The 19,934-nt window shown below is 37.0% G+C and overlaps 1 protein-coding gene across 1 annotated transcript; it reads right to left on the bottom strand.

Annotated features, from left to right (window-relative positions):
• Positions 1-899: 899 nt before the first annotated feature.
• LOC127795927 (RNA-binding KH domain-containing protein PEPPER) lies at positions 900-19,608 on the bottom strand. Its single transcript, XM_052327907.1, is given in 7 exon segments — positions 900-1,423; positions 1,863-1,900; positions 1,903-2,056; positions 5,410-5,661; positions 5,740-5,888; positions 11,361-11,610; positions 19,093-19,608. Coding segments are annotated over 7 exon segments (1,389 nt in total). The 5' UTR covers positions 19,456-19,608; the 3' UTR covers positions 900-1,240.
• Between the last annotated feature and the right edge of the window lie 326 nt (positions 19,609-19,934).

Genomic DNA, 19,934 nt, shown 5'->3' on the forward strand with positions numbered 1-19,934 from the left:
AAATATCAGACACACACACATATATATATATCTGAAAATCTATGTGGGGCCACGTGGTAGCATATTAATGGATAAGCACTAGGTGAGTAGTGAGGACAGACAAGCTTATGCCACTATGGACTCATAACTATGTGTTTAATTTCTCTAACGACCACAAACCGCGTCTTTACGGTATGTAATGTACCCCTCCTCCTCCTCCTAATCACCAGTCAAACAAAAGTCACTTTTGTATTTCCCTCCAAAGCCAAGCCAAACACACAAACCACCAAATTATCCTTCCCCCCCAAGCTATCTTCTTCTAACCATCTACCTCTGCTTGAATTTTTCATTTTGCTTGCTCTCCTCTTACACAAAAATAGGCTCTAAATCATCTCACCCTTCTGCAAGGTATTCATCTACTGATTCACAGCCAAATTATTATTTCATCACCAACCAACAAGAGCAAGCATGACACACCTTCAAGCAAGAATAAAATGAAAACGCTTGCTTTCTCCACCACCTCCTCTCTACCCCCAACAAAACAGTCCTCCTTTTACTTCCTCCTTTATCGCAGCACTATTGTACCATGAGTGGTGGTGGTGACAGATTACAGCCATTGCCTGATCAATGATTAGGTTAAAAATATATATATAAAAAAAAGAGACAAAAGGATAAAAATCCGGTCATGCTCACATACTTTTTGAAGTACTGTCTCGATCAAATTTTGAAACTCACTACAAAATCCTGTAGGCCATTTCACAAACGTAATGCTTCATCCACCAAAACAATTCAATGATGGATGTTTTCCCTTCATTTAATCTAGTAAAGCTAGCAAGTGATGGCAACTCAACATATAATTTCAATTTCCGAGTGATGGCAACTCAACATATAATTTGATGTATGGCCCTACCTTTACCAAGTTACTGCAAGCAAATCAAAAGGACTTTTATAAACTGAAAAGCCATAAAAACCATCCATATTTGAAAAGTACATTTAACTCACTACATCTGGTTAAGAGTTTCTCAAATATTTCTCTTTTTTTTTCTTCAACTTTTTCCCCTTATGATCACCCCACCCTTTAATGTTTAGCCTTAGCCCACCCACCTACTAGATAGTACATAGTAACTGATATCAGAAAAACGAAGGATTAAGCAGCATCAACTGTAGAAACTTTTTACAGCACTAGATTCTGGATTGAATGGCATAAGGAAACTCCAAAACAGAACCACCAACAGCCAGCAGGACCTAATAATCATTCAATTCAGAGCCTGTAAGAACTACCGTATCCTCCTAACCCAGATGATCCATACCCACCATAGGGCTGTGACGATAATGAAGATGATGAATAGGTGCTATTCCCAATCTGAGAATACGAGGACCTCAGACCACCGTCCATCTTGCCATAGCTGCTGCTAACTGGTTCTTTGTGGCTGCTAATGAATTCCTGTAAACAAATAAAATGAAAAGCTACCATCAGATTTCTTTCACCTGTACCTTTTTAATTTTGAGAAACACGTCGTTACTTGAAGAGTTGAAAATTAACTTCCAGAACACTTAAATGCTAACACCATCGGAACATATATGTTAGAACAACAAATGTAACATTTTGCAATGAAATGCTAAAAGTCAATGGCATTTATTACTAGACTATTTCATGCTACATCTTCATTACACTGGAAAGAATAACTAAAACCACAAGAAAAAAAAAAGGGGGCAAAAAGAACCATGTATATCTTAGACTTTCCATCGTTTATACTTTTCAGGAACCCAAAAAGAAAAATTCAACACCAAAAAGCAGGCAATTATGAGTGACAGCAATAACTTTCACACAGGGGTGCAAGCCAACTTAGGGTCTACAAAACAAAAAATTAGAAGTGTCATACCTGAATAAGCTGCTGTGCTGTCTGAACCTGAGATGAGGTCCTTTGATTTCCACTGTGATCTCATCTGGAAGGCCTCTACTCTCTTGCACAGTGAGGATGGCACCACTAGTACGCCGAATATATGCAATATTTGCCCCTCCAATCCCAATTATGTCCTCAGCATAAGATAGTGGTATTTGCATTGTTTGAGCAATCTGATCAGAGAAAGAAGAAACAACATGATAGCAAACAATTAATAGTAAAGTATGTATGTAGACAAGAAAAACAGAAGTTGCCTGAAAACAATATTGCTGTTTTATCATCTCCCATGACAGGAAAACAATATTTCCTTATGGGACACATCTGGATCCCACAAAAAGTTCCAGCCACAGACAGAGAATCACATTCAATTCCAAAAGAGGCCTCCAATCCACCAAATCCCAAACCTGTGCCCATTTAATAGAATCAAGACCCACATAAAATCTGCATTTCCCCCCTTTCCTCAGCAAATCATCCATCCGTTACTATTATAAGTGGTCATTCAGCTATGATCACTGGTTCACTAATTTTACCAGTTATTCATTCCATCATATTAATTATTATTGATTTGTGTATTATCGTTGGCATTATTGTTAGTATCATTATCTAATGCTCTACTAAGTCATGGTATCATTTCATATAATCACTTTTTAATATTACAACTTGCAAATGTTTAGGAGGAAAGAGGAAAAGAAAGAAAAGGAAAAACAAATATTCTTATGTACGTAAGTCACGCCATTTTCTATTCATATCCCTTTTCCCAAACATAAGCCAGTATCACATATGCATTTTTTTTATTTTTTTTTGGGGTCAAAGGGACCAAAATGATATTGTGGATAAAGAAGGGGGGTTGTAAAATCTACTAAGCTGCATGGGCGGAAAAGCTATTGCTCTTTGAAGGTAAGGTCAAATATTTCTTGTCACTTGGACAAATGGCAACTGGGAAGGGTTTGTAAAATATAATAAACCTTAAGGAGGGAAAGGCAAGCCGTACTTAGACGCAGTAAGAGTCAAGTAAGCATTTATTGTCATCTTGACAAATGTCAACTGATAAAAGATCCATCCACATTGCAACCTGAAAATAAGTATCAAGGATTGTTTGTGACAATTTAATGTCAAGGGCGAAGTGGGTTTTATATCCAATGGGTGAAAAGAGTAATTACCCCTTGAAAACTAATCTCAACATAAACAATCAGAAAGCTCATTATGTAGGTCAGGGAAAGCTAAACTTTAATACAGGAAACAACAAATAACTACAACTGTATGATGAAAATCCTAATCGCCACAATAAACTAATGAAATTTTTAACTCTAGCACAAAAATGAAATTACAGTATTCAAATTAAAATAAGAAAACCACAGTTTTTTTACCAGTACAATAATCCTAGGCAGGAGGATAGTACCTATCACTTCTTCAAAGCCCCATCTTTGTGTGTGCACGCTAATATCTTACTCTTGTGATCAAAATAGTTTTGATAATGACAAATAATGTAATTTTCATTAAATATGAATTCATGTATTAAATGTATTCTATGCGTTCAAAAATCAATTTCATGAAATATCTCAAAAAAAAAAAAATGAAGTTGGGCTATTTTAACTCCAAAGGGTTTATTTGAGTCAAAAGACTCAAATTAAATTGGTTTAAGTTGTTTTTAAAATATCTCAAATTGTTTCAATCCTAAAGCAAAGCAAGTTGACAAGGTTTCAAGATTATTATGCAAGTTGGTCGACTAACAATATGCTCATTTATCTTTTAAAGCTTGACTTGGTCAACTAAGCTATAGGCTCTATTGACCAACAGTATGCATGATTCTGTCTTGATCGACTAAGCTATAAGCTTTGTTAACTAACAGTGCTTATGTGCTGACTTGGTCGACTAACTCCTTAAGTCTGTCGACAGAAGAAAGCTTTGGTCAACTAAGTGCCATGCTTATTTACGTCTTGATCGACTAAGTGTTCTGTTGTTTTTATGACTTGGTCGACTAACCTATTTTGTCTGTCAACCAACCTTGTTATTTTGCTTGATTCTGTCGACTAACCATTTTTATCTGTCGACTAAGTCTCTTTGGCAAAAATCATAACGGCTAGTTTTTGCCTGCATTAAATGCTCGGCCAACCACCCCAACGGCTCGATTTTTGGATTTTTCCACCATCAACTATATATAGGTGGTTGAAAACATCTGAAGTTTTTTAGAGAACATTTATTACTATCATCTACCGAGCATTCAATTTGTATTCACGCTTTCATTGTGTACTCTCTTGTTTTTCATTTCGAGGCTTCGCATTCAATTGTTTCATTCATTAACAGCCTCACATTTATTGTTGAGAGGGTTTGTATTAAGGGTTTTTAACTCTTAAATTTATTTTCGTTGTATTCGCTACAATTTACCTAGCGTAAGCTAAAGGGCCCATTCAAGTGAGAGGTTTGTAACTTACCTAGTCGCAGACTAGAGGACCTACTCAGTTTGAGTAGAGGGTTGATAATGGATTTATTTCAAAATCCTTAGTGGGAAGCTACGGTAGTAGACTAGGTTTGGAAAGTCGAACCACTATAAATCATTGTCTCTTGTGCTTGTGTTCTCTGTTTATTTGTCTTTTCGAGCATCTCTCACTTGATTCATATATTTAACCTTACATTAGAAAAGATTTCATATTTTTCAATCTTTATTCTCCATTGTCAAAACGAGATTTTCTTTATACAGTTGATACATCATCGTGCCATTGCAAGATCTTGAGGTTTAACGAAGTTGTGGTGTTCATAGACGACATCTCTATTTTATCAAAAGAATTTTAAAGGAAAATTAATTTTTATATACCAATTCACACACACCCCCCCCTCTTGATGTGTGCCATAGCATTTCAAACCTATCACGCGCATGTGTGTGTGTGAAAGAGAGAGAGAGAGAGAGGAGGAGGAGGATCCTTATTGCTGCTCATGACATGAGGCCCATATTCCCCAAAAAAACAATGTACAAACAAAAGATAGAAGTTATGTGTGTGTGTGTATGCATATATGTGTTCTAGCAGCAAAAGTAGCACTGAACTCTTTTTTCCTTTATTGATTACTATTATGGTTATGTAATCTTTTTCTTTGAGTCAATAGCTTAAATTCTATATTAACCCAAGTCTTAAAAAAATCAAGATAGACCAATAATATGTCGTAAAACAAAATTTTGGATATAGTAATCAGCATCATCTTCATGTTCAGCCCTCATCAACCAGGGTGCTTGAGGAGAAGAAGGAAACAAATATTCCTTTTCCCATCAGCCTTCATTTTACATTTTTTCTTATTGTTTTGGGTTGGAGTGGGCTGTCTCAAAAGAAAATCCCTCTATCAAAAGCAAGACTTAACACATCCAACATTAAAATTTGACAGTCACTGCTCCATAGACTAGTCATACTAGCAGTCCTAATATCATGAGACAGAACAGGAAAGAAAAAAATACGCACTTAAGTATGGACAATGATGTATTAAAATTTAAATGATATGTGAGAAAACAGTAATAGATGACTGAATTAAGGCAACCAACCTGGGTAACAATAGGACCAGCAGCGCGACCTAATCCGGAAGAACGCATTCCTGACAGTCCAGGATCTTGACTGTACAGAGACAATCCAGAGGCAGGGATGTGTGATTCCAGCTGGCTTTCACGGTCGAGATACAAAGAATCCCTCTTGCCTGGAAGAGGATAATCGGCGGCAATTCCAGTTTGAGAAGCACCATGCAGCGATGACTTGTCAGCCCAGGTCTCTACCTGGTGTTCTTGTGAAACTGTTGTATGCTGTAAAAGAGGAAGAAATAGTAAATTCACAGTGTGACAATATATGACTCAGTAAACCTTCACAAAGACCCAACTTACACTCTTTTCAAATAGGGGAAGAATACTATGGTCAACCAAGAACTTCCTTAGGTGCCCCACCACAGCTTCTAGAGCTTTAAGAACCTTAAGTGCTTCACCCTGCAACTCTACAATCCTCTCATCTGAGTTCGCATAATATGGCAGTTCATCTGTAAGAAGAAAACAGTAACTTAGTGAACTCCAGAAACAGAAAACTTCAAATGAGAAAAGGTGCCAATCGATTAAATCCAAAAAGTGATTGGCAGTTTACCCAGCAGTAAGGATTGGGATCAATAGCTAGCAACTCAAAGCTCAATGAGAAAAAAGATCAGAACACATTACATGCAACAAGAGATGGGGGGTGGCAACCAATGCCCAACATCAACTAGCACTATGGCATCCAGGGGTCAGATTTACACAGGCTTAAAAAATTGCAGCCATTTGAAGGTGTTCAAGTAAAAGCAGCTCCAGTGGTACCAAATTCATGCCCCTTGGTAAATAATGCCAGAGGAAAGTAGCCTTTCAACAACTAGGTGGAAAACTCAAACAACATATTTAAGACTACATCATGTTGTTGAGTGCCTTTCCAAATTTAAATAGCATTTCACTAATATTTAACTTTTTGAATTCATTATAAGTTTGGGAGGTGGATGAGATGGCATGCTTGTGTTATGAAAATAACAGAAAAGGATTGAATTGCATTTCAAATAAAAGGGCATGCACAGCACAATAGGCAAGCAGGAGAAATATCCATGTCTAAACTTTCAACCTATCACTAAACAATAATCTTGTCTTTCTCCAGTGCAACAGGGGTTCCAAGAAGATTCATCCCCTTAAAACAAATAACTGCCTAAGCAAATCTTTATAATTGATTTAAATTGGAAAACAGCAACCCATCTTGAATAATTCATGAGGGAGACTTCCTGGTGGCCAACAATGAAGTATCCAAGCACAACAAATGAATGGAGCTTCAAAACAATTAAAAAAAAAAAAATCCATGGATCACAAAGCAAGGAGCAGTTCAAAGTTTGAGACACAAGCTCATATCCACCTGGTTCCAATAGGCCATCAAGAAAAATAACTTCAGCAGATGTGCCATAAAACCACCACAAGGTCTAAGGGCCAATATTCATGAACCATCAAATACTGGGCCTAATAACAAAAGCCAATGCTGGATATTATAAAAATGACAGCTTCCCAGCCAAGAAATTGACTTTCCAAAAAGCATTATGTTCGTATTACAAGAGAGGGATCATAGCCAACCAACCACCAATGTGTCACATTCACAAGGGCAATAGAGGGGCAATAATGTAATTGATCTACAATTGTTTGTCAGGAGATATTTTAATTTCTGTTGAGGGCACATGGGTGCTGTTTCTAGAATCTGGTTTCAGTGAGACAACCTATAAATAGGCTATAGTATGTAGAGAATGGCATTGTGAAGTGATATTTGGAATTCAAACTTCTCTCCCTGCATTTCTCTCTCCCAATCTCCCCTGTTTTCCCTCTATTCTCTCTGTTTCTGCTCAGTCTCTCCCTCCAATTCTCTCGCTCTCTATCCCAAATTCTTCTCTCAATTCCCTTCCTAAACCCTAGCTCAACCCAAGGTTGTGACACAATGTATTAGTAAAAACATGCATTCCTAATGAAGGGATCAAATTATTGTTTTGCCATACCACTGAAACCTTGTAACAGAGAAACCTTGACAATGTCTTCAAATGACAAAGCTAACAACAAAAAGCTGTGGAAATATGCAGGAATATGGGGAAACAAAGACTAGAAATAATATCCATATAAACAGAAACCCAATAATTTAATGACTACAATTCAGAATCTCAGATCACATGAAGAGCACAAGTGTCAACTGCAAAGTAAATTCCATGACAAACCACAACTTCTTAATATAAGAATTACAGGTAATTGTCCTGCCCACAGTTGTCAAAGGTGCGCATCGTCGCAGCTTTGTGTACCTCACCCCCACTGAGGAACAGCACCATGCTTGAGGCACTTGCTAGGGGCATGAGGCGCATGCCTTGTATATATAAGTGCATTAAAACCCTATTTCTTGTCCATTTGTCATCTTAGACCTTATTTCTTGTTGATTTGATTGTATATTCTTGCATATCGGTGAGAGGCAAACCTAGCGATGTAAGCCAGAGGTCTGCAGATCTCCCACCAGCCGGGATCCTTTGGCAGAGATGTTCACTCGCAGGAGTACTCACATCTACGTTCTGCTTCATTTTTCTTTCTTTCTTCAATTTAAAAGAAACTAATTCTTTGCAGTAACTATTTTCTGCTGTGTGGCCAAACTCCAATTATTCTCCTTTCTTCTAATTTCTGTCGCAATTTAGAAGAAACTAATTGTTAAGAAATAAATGATTACTGATTTTTCTCTCTATTTTCTAATTTATTTTGCAATTTAAACAAAACTAATTATTTTTCTGTAATTGTTGCAGTGTTCTAATATAATTTTTTCTTTCCTCTAATCTCTTTTGCAGTTAGAAGAAATTAAGTGCAAAGGAAACTAATTGTTTTTCTGCAATAATATTAATTGGTTATGATAGGATTGGTTATTTGTCATTTATGATTTTATGAGTTTGCATCTATCCTCTTATAGGTACATATTGAAAAGAATAGTGTATAAGTAGTTTATAGGCATTTTGAATAAATGTGCACTTCATGTGACTGAGGCTTGCGCTTTGCCTTGTGCCTCATGCCTTTGACAACTATGGCCGTGGCTTTATCTGGCCTGTATTGGACATCAGTACTCATCCAAAACACTCATATACCTGTTGAGCACATCAAAATGGTGTGTCATATCATTTATTTATTTATTTTTTAAAAGAAAGCAGATCTTTTATTTTTACTTTGGCATTTGGAAAGTTCTAGGAGACAATGGACAAGCGAAAGCATGCCTGGGAAAAAAAAGTTGAGGTTAGATATAGGTTTTCCAATGTTCCTCCAAGTGAAATCTACTAATACAACAGGTTTTTGTATAAATGAAACAACAGAATTCAACCTAACCAGAACTTCAAGAAAAAAAATTCTTTTCCACATAAAGATTAGATGATACTGAAGAATAAGAGTAAAGGGTTGGACAGGTAATGGTTTTGTAGCAAGAAGTACATGAAAAGTGCTATATACTAAACCGTATAGAGGATATGCATGTTTACCATTTTTCCACCCTGTTGGGGGCGAGATAAGTGGGAGTCTCTATAACAAACAAAGAGAAGGGTGATTTTACCATTTTGCCTTTCCAATCTCTTTCTTCTTTTCCTTCCTATTTTTCTCACCTTTTAGGATAAATTTTTGAATGTCTACCATTTCCTAGTGTCTTCCTTTCTAAAGGGGAAACCTTGGTACCAACAATAAGGTTACAGTTTTGTGACTGGAAGCCCACACGTTTGAATTGTAAAAGCAGCCACTTTGCAAGAATGAGCGTTTGCAGCAACAATAAGGCTACATTCCTTATCCTTTTAAGCACAAAGTCAGAAGCCCCATTACACTAGACACCCTTTTAATCAAAAAAACTTCAACAATTAGAGCCTCAAGCACTAGAGACACCACCATCATCAACTGCACCTTCTCCTACGTTAGGGTTGGTGGCATGGTATTCATAATTTGAATAGACTTCTAAAAATCACATTGGATAATACAAATCCACACAAAAAGAACAACGCAGAAAAATTTTATGCTGAATGCCCTTCTTAACACAACTCTCTAGTGAGGGAATGATGAGATGAAGTTCACACCAGGGAAGCCCTCTGAGTTAAGAAAAAAAAAAAAGTTCCCCAATTATCTCATAAATAATAGATTTGCAATTGTTCCTTCATTTTCAGTTTGTGTTAAATAAACATGCTGAACATATAAACATCCCTAGTTAGAATTGTAAAAGAAATTCTAGCTAGGAAAGAAATTAAGCAACACATCAAAACAACTAAGTTTTTCCATATTCCTAGTATTCAAAAAATCAAGGTTTAAAAAGGAAGAACAAAATTCTAATATTCTACAAGCCTTTCGTATTGGTTCCTAGTGAAGCAAAAACAACAGCATATCATAACTCTATTGACTCTACCCTACTACATGGGGTTGGCTAAATGAATTCCAACCTATAAATCATTTTTATCTATAGTTTTATCTTCCATAAGGCCCTTATATATCATATTATACCAAAACGCTCCCACCAATTTTTCTAGGTCTTCTTCTTATCTCTTTTGCTATACACTTGTTCCATTGCATCCACTTTGCTTACAAGGGTCTCTATTGGTCTCTATTGAAGCACAAACGTTTCAGTTATTTTACTTGAAATAAAGAACTTTTCCCTGATTTGACATATTGATCTATACAAATTAATTGCACCATAAACTGCACTTATCAGCATAATATATTTCAAAGCCCTTCAAAGATTTATAATATTCCTATACAGAATCCTCAAGATACTTATGATCCGTTCCTGTTTCTAGCTTTCTCACACCAGATACAAGCACATAAAACCAAACTAAACAGCTAACATGCTTTTCTTGGAAAACTGCATTTTGAATGCTGCTTTTGCTAGGTTACTCTGTTGCTGACATAAAATTCATTAAAAAAAAAAAAAAATCCCAATGCATGAAGGATGCCACTTTGCAAGGCAGGAGAATCATTTTTACACACAGCCTTATCCTTATCATGCGAATAGGCTGTTTCCACAACTCAAACCAACTGCTTTCTAACCACAAAGGAAAAACCTAATATTGCTACCAAGGCTCACCCTATTGACATAAATCTCACACAAGACCGGTGGTTGCCTTCCAACCCTAAAATGGCATGGTTAAAAGAGAAGTTGGCTCTATTGCTAGAGTAGACACACCATTTGCTAGACAATTTACTGCCTACAAATGCAAAACACCCTGAAATTCCTTGGCTTATCAACTTAAAAAATTCCAAAATTCCTCTAGTAAAATTCAAGTAGGGGCCATTTTGACATATTCAGGAAAATTTCCCAGGCAACAATCTGAAAAATCTTGGCAACAGATCAACTGAAAAAAATCAAACATAATACCCTGCCCTGGACCCTGCACAAAGGAAAGTATTAATTGGGAAACTAACTCATATTTTCAACAATACAATATATGCAAAAAAAATTGATAGAACATATTGAAAGAACTTCCTAGCAGTTAACTCTGTTAGCTGATCATGTCTGACCAGCGTCCCTTCCAATGAAGTGCTGCTAAAGGAAAATCTACTAGTCATGACAATATCAATTATAAAGCACACTACGAAGAATAGCATAGAAACAAGAAAATATATTAGATTACCAAATCCATATGCCAAATTACATGGCAGTATGTCAGTAATGGGACACCCAAATAAACACAATTTGTCCATAAATTTAGAAAATGCATAACTTTTTTAATACAGGTGAAGAAAAAAGTGGTACTAAGCTCTGCATTCACAATTTTTCTCTATTGCTGAGATTAAAAGATTTCAAACTTCATGAAGCCATGCAGCAGTAAACGTCAAAATAATTTCATCAGAACTGCAAAATCATAACTGTGACCAAGCATATGTCTAAAGGCCACTAAGCTCCCAGTTTCCACCATCACCCAAAAATGCCACAAAGATAATTGATTTGATAGATTTATGCAAAAAATAGAGCCTACCACTTGACAGAACCCGAACGGAAGCACCAGTGCTTTCTTGAATTGACTTGATCAAGGAGCCTTGCTTTCCAATTAAGCTAATGGCCTGTGTGGATGCCACCAACAATCGAATTGAACAAAATGCCACCCCTGTTGCTTTAGCATCACCCTCACTCTCAGGAAGTCCACTGACACGCTTGAATACTCTTATTACAGCATCCATAGCCGGGGATAGCAGTGCATCCAGTTCCTCTTTTCCAGAAATCAGTACCTATATATACCAAAGATAATACAGTTCAATCATTGACCGAACGCCTGATATAGAGAGGGAAAAGGTATGTGAAGCAAATAAATGTCATATCTTTCTATTTTACAGGTACTGAGTTAAAAGTACCAACCACTACACTCAAAAAAAATATCATAGCTAAAAGTCAAGTGATGCACAAAAATCTATAGTTCTTTTTTAAACAAATGAGAATCCTGAGCCAAAAAGTTCTGCAAAGGGAAGCATTATTATAACAATAAAAGAAGCACTCTTAAGTGAAAGATGTTTCCTTTAAACTCTGTTAAACAAGTTAATCCTCGTACACAAAAGCAAAATAGCATTTGCAACACGTCTAAAATGAAAATAAATTAGGATTCAACCACAGAAATTAGAAAGAGCTAGAAATCAACTAAATTTTAATTCATTGTAACCAAAATCAAATTCAGATCATCTTATTTATCATAAAAGACCTTAAACCAGCACTTCATTAAGGTCAAAAAAATAAGAATAATACATAAACATGGCATTATATGAACAGTATGTAATGACCAGTAGAAAAAAGCAGTGATGAGAAAAAAGGAGATTGACGAGACTTGAATGAAGCACAAATCTCAGAGCATAATTTAAATAACCCTTCATGTTTGTTCCTGAGGCTAGAAGCATATTGACCAATATAAAAGACAAATGTAAGCATTTGCATATACGTAAATAATTAGAACCAGAAACACACATACAATCCAAAACTAAGTAATTGGATGGTTCAAAAAACAAATTGGTTCAATAAAACAAAAATGGCTAAGAGAATATTACACAAAGCCAAACACCATGAAAAAAAAACAATGTCAACTTACGATTGTCATGCATTTGTATTGAGAATAAAATTGAGGAAGCAAAAAGATAACGACAACCCTAGCACAGAAGGTGTCACATGGAGTGAAAAAAGTGACTAGTGTAGTCAAAGGTGAGAGAGGCACTCGGGCGATGCAAGGCAACATGGAGGCGCCTCGCATACTGCCAAGCAAGGCTCCTTTACTCAAGCGCCACCTAGGCGAGGGCCTCTAATGAGGTGTCAAGGCACTCGAGCGCTAACCTGGCCTATAACAAAGGAAAAAATGTGCGCTAACCTGGCCTATACCAAAGGAAAAAATGCGCCCGGGGGGGGGGGGGGGGGGTGAATTGAAAATGAAAGATCGTTGTCTCCGAAAGTCAAAGAGGGCATGTGGAAATATCCTGAAAAATCTAATAGGAAGAGGAAAAATGAGAAATAAGTACAGATGCAAACTCAACCTCATTTATCTGCTGCTACAATAAACCAACAAAATGCGCTGTAACTCTCTTTTGATTGCTCTAATTTTTCTTAATTTTCTATCACTGTGAAGGCCAACATTGAATAGATCAGAGTGAGGCAACCTCAAGAGCAGTCATCAGAGGTCAGTCAAAGCAATCATGCATCAAAAACCCTATGCACATGATGTCACTTGGACTTGGATGATCATTCCGACAACTGCTCTTCACAACCAGGCTCCCCTGCAAACAGGCTAGCCTCCGGTGGCCTCCCCTCCTCTAATCTCCCTGTGAAATCTGGTCTGCTCTAGTAGTTGAGTTCCTCAGACAGTTTGTTGGATTGCCCCCTTTGTTTTGTTTGTGTTTTCTCATATATACCAAGTGTTTGTTGCTTTGAGGGTTTAGAGAAGTCAATATTGAATATTGTTTTCAGATGAAGAAAACTTGGTTAACAATCATGTTTTATTATTATTATTATACAATACCTCTACATTTTATGTTTTTGCTCAAAAAATACTAAAAGAATTTGTATTTAGGAATATTTAAGATGTGTTATAATTATATGCATTATTTGACTGTCTTTTTCATATTAAATACATGAATTATTTTTTATTAATTTAGTGCCTCAATTCCTTTGGGCATGCACTTTTTTGGCACCTATCGCCTTAAGCAGGCCTTTCACCCTTGACTACCTTGAAAGTGACTGGAAATGCAGTTGAATTGTGACCATAGGTTCAACAACCCCATATCCATCCTTAATCCCACTGTGTGGGGGTCGGGCTACATAAATTTAGCTCATCAATCATTCATATCTATGGCGTTATCTTATGTAAAGCCGTTATATCACATATCATACCTAGAAGTTTCAAGTTTAACTTACTCTTCCTCTACCTTGTTTGCTAAAGATTTGTTCCATTCCATCCACTCTCCTCAGAAGAGGCTCTATTAGTCTTCTCACATGTATCTTAACTATATCACACACATCTCATCATCAATAGTTGCCACTTCAGTCCTATAAACCTAATTTCTAATGTCATTTTTTCTTGAATAGCCACACATCTATCTTAATGCTCTCATCTCCATTAAGCTCATATTTTGAATATATTGTTGCTTTAATCCCAACATTCTGTGGCATGCAACAGAAAATCAAATAAAAAAACGATAATGGTGGTAATGGTGTGGCATACATCATTCTTGTATATCACACCTTGAAACGAATTCCCAGCGTCTACATATCCCACCCACAAAAACATAAATAAAATTTAACATACAATGGTAATGAAAGTGGTGGAAATGTTGAAAAGAAAAATGAAAATAATAGAACAATGCTAATAGTGGCGGCTCCATAATAGTTAGAACAAAATGACAGTATATTAGGCTGGTGCATACGGATGTGGTACAGTGATTGCAATTTCTACGTGAGGTGCATATTGAAAGAAAACAAGGTTAAGATTATAATGATCAGGGTCATCAAAATCAAAAACATACCAAGGCTCTATTCCACTATGTGGGGTTGGTTACATAAATTTTACCTCGCCATTCATTTCTATTTATGCCCTATCTTCTATAAGGTCCTTATAACTAATATCATACCTAAGTTCTCCTTGGTTTTCCTCTTACCTCTTATATTAAATACTTGTTTCATTCCACTCACTCCTCACATGAGCCTCTATTGGTCTTCTTTGCCCACAGCCAAACTATCTTAATTGTGTATCATGCATATTATCCTCAATAGGGGACACTTACAAATAACCTCTGCTTTTTGCTCAATAAATAAACTCATTTTATTTTTTTAACATCATCATCTCCGAATTACGCCCATGTTTTACACATATCACTGCTTTACTACCCAATATTCTGCACCATACAACAAAGCTAGTCTTATAGACGTCTTATAAAAATTTTCTATTAGCTTTAATGAAATCTTACATCATATGTTATTCAAAGTTTTGCATTGGGTAGAAGATCTAGGGCTTATCAGTGTGAATACTCGGAAGTGACAAATTAGGAATAATAGGGCTAATTGCGTGTATTTTAAGAGAGGGCTAGTTAGGGTATTGTTCCCGGTTATTTTTCCCCCCTCTTATGTCTATAAATAAGAGGCGATAGGCAGTATGTTGGGTACTGAAACTGATCGATCTCATTGAGACTTGAGTGCTAAACTGCTAGAGAAAAATGTTAGAATTCTTTGTAATCAGCACTGAGAGTTCTTGAGGGATTCAGTGAGAGTTGTGGGGTGTGCAAGAGTGATTGCTTACACTGTTCTTCATCAAGATTTATAGTGGATTGCTCTCTCTGAAGGCTGGATGTAGGGCTAGTGAAAACCGGTCTGAACCAGGATAAACTCTCGGTGTTCTTTGTGTGGTTTGATATTTCTATCTCTGTTTTTTGTCAATTCTTTTATTTACTGTTTCTGTTGCATGTTTAATCGGTGAGTTAGAGAGTGAATGAGTGAATTCTTTCTTGGTTTATTGGGTGTTTTAGTGGACCAACAGTGCTCCCAATTGTAACATCATATAAACATTAAATACATATTCCTATTTTAACCATCTAACCATAATTCTACAGGTAACTTCTTCATTAATTTGCCCATCTCGTTGGATGAATGATCCAAGATACCTAAACTGATCTTTCCTTAGTATGACTTATCTTCCAGTCTTACCATAATATCATCCACTCATATTTTTTCTAAATTCACATTCCATATGTTCGGTGTTTACCAAACAATGTTGTTAAAAGAGAGCTTAAGTACCAATAAACCAGAAAGCATAGCTCTAGTTCTTTTTCTTGTCAAAGAGAAATGCAAATGACAAGCCCAGGTTAAGTGCTAAAAGCAAGTGCTTGTTGAGCGCAGGGCACACTTAAGAGCACTTTTTCAAAAAAAAAATTACTATTTTATATTATTAAATAAAGAATAGTCATTGTGTATCTTGTGTTTGCCCCGAGTTTGAGCGATAGGAGATCAATAAATATTGGTGATTCATCAGCTAGAAGTTAGAACAATTAGGTTTTGTTGAAGATTGTCTCGAGTTAGTGATAGGATTATGTGCAGTGTTTTGTATGCGGTTATGGGGTAGTTGACAGGCAAGGGGCACGCTTGTAATATTAATTATTAGTGGAGGGAAAATCCGGAAATGTCGTAACCAGCCCTAGGAAATATCACCTATTTTCTATAAATAGGGCAGGGGGGCTAAGGGTCCAAGGATCACATGTTCTCTTTCTGTTTTCACGAGAGCCAAGAGAGTGAGAAGGTTGTGAGTTAGAATAGTCTTGTACATTCTTGGGAAAACTTGTATCGTGGGAGAGAGAAAGAGGGAAAGTCTTGTACTGTTATAAATCAATAAAGAAGGCTGCTCGGTAGTGGTTTCTAAAACTGGATGTAGTGTCATTTATGTGCCATGAACCAGGATAAAAACCGATGTCTCCTCATGTTGTTTGCGTGTTTCATTTCTTGTTCTGTTTATGCTTTTATTTCTGTTCTTTATTGACTGTTGTGTTGGTTGTATGTTGGCCGGGGTGAGTTGAGAGTGTGTTGAGGGGTGTTTGATCGGTTTCTTGTGAGGATTTTACAAGGCTGCCAGTGCTCCCAATTCTAACAGGTTTCAAATGCCAAGTGTAATTTACTTAGTTTTTTGAGGTCTAGTTGTAATATCCCAATGTCGGTTAGTTACCGGGGGGGGAGGCAATCGAGTGAATCAAGGAGAGTTCTCACTTTTATCTGTGATCAAGTGCTGTTTTCATTCTTGAGAAAAGAGGGGCTAAGTGATAAGGATTTAGTCTTGTGTATTCTTGAGAGAATGAGAGGTTTGAACTCGGGGATATAGATGAGGGCAAGAGGCTGATGTACTCATCATATTTTTTACTGAATAAAGAGTGCTCTGTGGGTGTTGGACTGCTGGATGTAGGATTGCCTAAGTGCATTCCAAACCAGGATAAATCTCAATCTTGTGGTTTGATTTTTCACTTACTGTTCTTATATTTCATTCTGTTATAACTGATTGCTTTATTGGATCTCTAATTTCGTGTGTGTGTAAGGGTTTGTGTGGAAGTTTTCTTCTCACTGTTCCTGCTTTGTAAGTCCTAATATCAACAATGTACCCTAATACACCAGAGCATGCCCATCTATCATACAAGTATTTTGGAGTGTTGGAAAAGAAAATGATTCAGCATTTAGTCATGAATTTTAGAGTATGGATGTAATATTAGAAGCAAAGGAGGCAATGTAACAACTGAAAATACCAACTTCAACTTCCAGTTCACGGTCAGTTTTTGTTGAATAAGTCAATTAGATGGTACTAATGAGGAAGAAGATGAAAATTATAACTTCAATGGTGTAGATGACTTTCTTAATTGAGAATAAATCATTCAAAACGAATTAAAAGACCTTCTTTTCTTCTCTTTTAGCAATAATTTTTGTCTTGACACTATTATCTAGTAATGCAGTTGCAGTTATTTGTCAGATCCTGGGGATGCGACAGGGTTCTCTCACCAATTGGTAAGAATTTGGGGAAGAATGAGGGGGAAATTTAGCAGAAGTGTAGGGAGAATCAGAAGAACAGAAAGTGAGGGAGGGAAAGATCGAGAGAGAGGTGGAGAGAATTTGGAGGAGAGAAATCAGAATATTTCAAATGTATTCATTCATGCCCATGAATTATGCTGGATCAATCTTACATACTGATCCAGATAGCAATAATTTGGCGCCAATAGGGCTGCCAAATATTCAAACCAAGTATTACTGAAGGCTGCTGCCTTCTAGGTACAACTGCGAGCTACTTCTAAGTACAACTAGTTCAATCCAAACTAACAGCAGATACAAACAAAAGGAATACATCTATTATCTATTACTACTATACCTTTGGGAACATGCATTATTATATGCTCTCTTTATTTTTTCTAATATTTGTGCTTTATTTTGATTGAGTGTACGCTTGCACTTTTCCCTACATGCCTTTAGAAGGCCTTTACGCGTGAGAGCACTTAGAGCCTTTAAAAACACTGGTCAGAAATATAGAAAGTTTAGAATCAAAGTGTCAATTGGCAACAAGGACCACTTAAGAATTGAAGTAATTGGTAACATTATCGTCACAATTAATGTAGTTAATCTATATGCAGTAAAATTACCGATTATTTTATCAAAACAGAAATAGCACCAATACTTATGAAGAAATAAATTCCAAATGAAGATCTTGTCCACAAACTAAATCACAACTATTAACTGATTGCTTGAACCAAACAACTCAATGACGAATGATAAATAGTAAATGGCAAACTTAACCAAATTGATTTAGTGCCCACCACCAATTATCTAGGGGATGCCAATGTGTCATAAAGAATAAAACTCATGGGGTACTCCACGTCAGAAGATCACATACAATAGAGATCAGTACAGTCAACACTGAAACAGCGGGTTAAAGCACCTGACTCATTTTTTTGTATGTTAACTATTATAAGAAGAGAGTTTAGGCATTTAAAGCATTCACATTTCCCAACCAAAGTAAAACCTTTAGCAGCATCCATAACCCCTAAGTCTGATCTCTGCATATAATTAGCAGAAAGCACTTGTTCTTATTCCAGATAAAAAAGAATAGATACTTTCAAATGTTATGATTCCTACACTTTAACAACTAGTTTTTTCTCCAAATAATAAAGTCTTAAACTTTCATCAAACAAGAAAAGGTAGTCAATACCCTAATCTCAAGGAAGAGAGCACATCTCACTAGGAACTGTAATCGAATTCACCCCTTTTCAAAAGTTAAGGTATTACGAGCATACACGATTTAAAACACGCCCTTTTCATGGCCAAGAACATCTAAACCCTGCAACAGGATTAGTTCAAACACTAGTACCATGATAATTACCAAGTACCCCCTCCCATATCAAAGCTATAGCCTCGAGAAAGTACATGAAAGCGACTGATTAGTTGTTTCTCTATGGGTTTGTGAAAATAAGAAATAGAGCTAAAAGAAATGAGTAAGTCAATTAATATGTCGAGGAGACAGGTGAAAATAGAAGCCATCCTTGTTTTTCCAATAATTATGTTTTCATTTGGGGAGCGGGACCTTTCTTTCTCTGTCCACCAAAACCAAAAGAAAGGAAAGAAAACCTTTCAATTTTAATTCCTCTTTTTCTTTCCTCGAATCCCGAACACGGGGCAGCAAACCCTAGAACAAAAAACAGAGAGGTAGCGGAAGGAGAGATACTAACAATGCGATCAGGAGAGCCGATAGGGCCATCGAGGACGCGAATGCGGGCTTTAGTCTCCTCGCACATTTTCTTGATGAGTTCGCCCTTGCGGCCGATGATGCTGCCCACTTTGAGGACGGGGACGACCAGCCGAAACACGCAGTCGCCGGGCCATCCCGGCCACTTCTTGTCTGCAGCGGCCGCTGGAGCAGCTGTCCCTGGAGCAGCTAAATCGGATGCGGGAGGGGACGAGGGGCGGTCCGTAGCCACCTCGGTCTTGGCTGCGTCGGTAGGGCTGGTTTCGGGGGGCGCTGCCTCGGCTTGGGAAGCGCTAGCCGAGCCATTCTCGACGTGCTCCGAAGTGCCGGCAGCTGTAGAAGCCATTGGAGAGGTGGGGAGGGGAAGCGAGAGCGGACGAGAAGCTAGGGTTAACGTAAGGGTTTAGAAGAAGAAGAAGAAGAAGCCAGGGTAAAGTGAGATAGAAAGAGAATCGAAGAATTAAAAAATGAGAGAGAGAGAGAGAGAACTAGCTCCTTTGTGGCGCGGTTATAGCGAACGATCGAAATATCTAGGGCTAGGCTAGCTCCAACGAGTGCACGTGACCTTGTTTTTCCTTATTTTTTAGATAATAATAATATTATTATTATAAAATCAGAATTTTATCCCCTCACTCTTCTCATCAAAACATTTTTCTTTCTTTTTTTCTTCTGCTGTGTGGTTTTATTTTGCTGCTGGGAATAGTGGGACGATTAATTTGATATTTCACCCTCACTCATAGTTGTCTCGACTATCATATAAAATTAAAATTAAATAATTAATAATAACACCTTCAAATGACCTATGGAATGTGATACAAAATTTAC

The sequence above is a fragment of the Diospyros lotus genome, chromosome 2 (genome assembly GCF_014633365.1).
Source record: "Diospyros lotus cultivar Yz01 chromosome 2, ASM1463336v1, whole genome shotgun sequence".
Lineage (NCBI taxonomy): Eukaryota > Viridiplantae > Streptophyta > Magnoliopsida > Ericales > Ebenaceae > Diospyros > Diospyros lotus.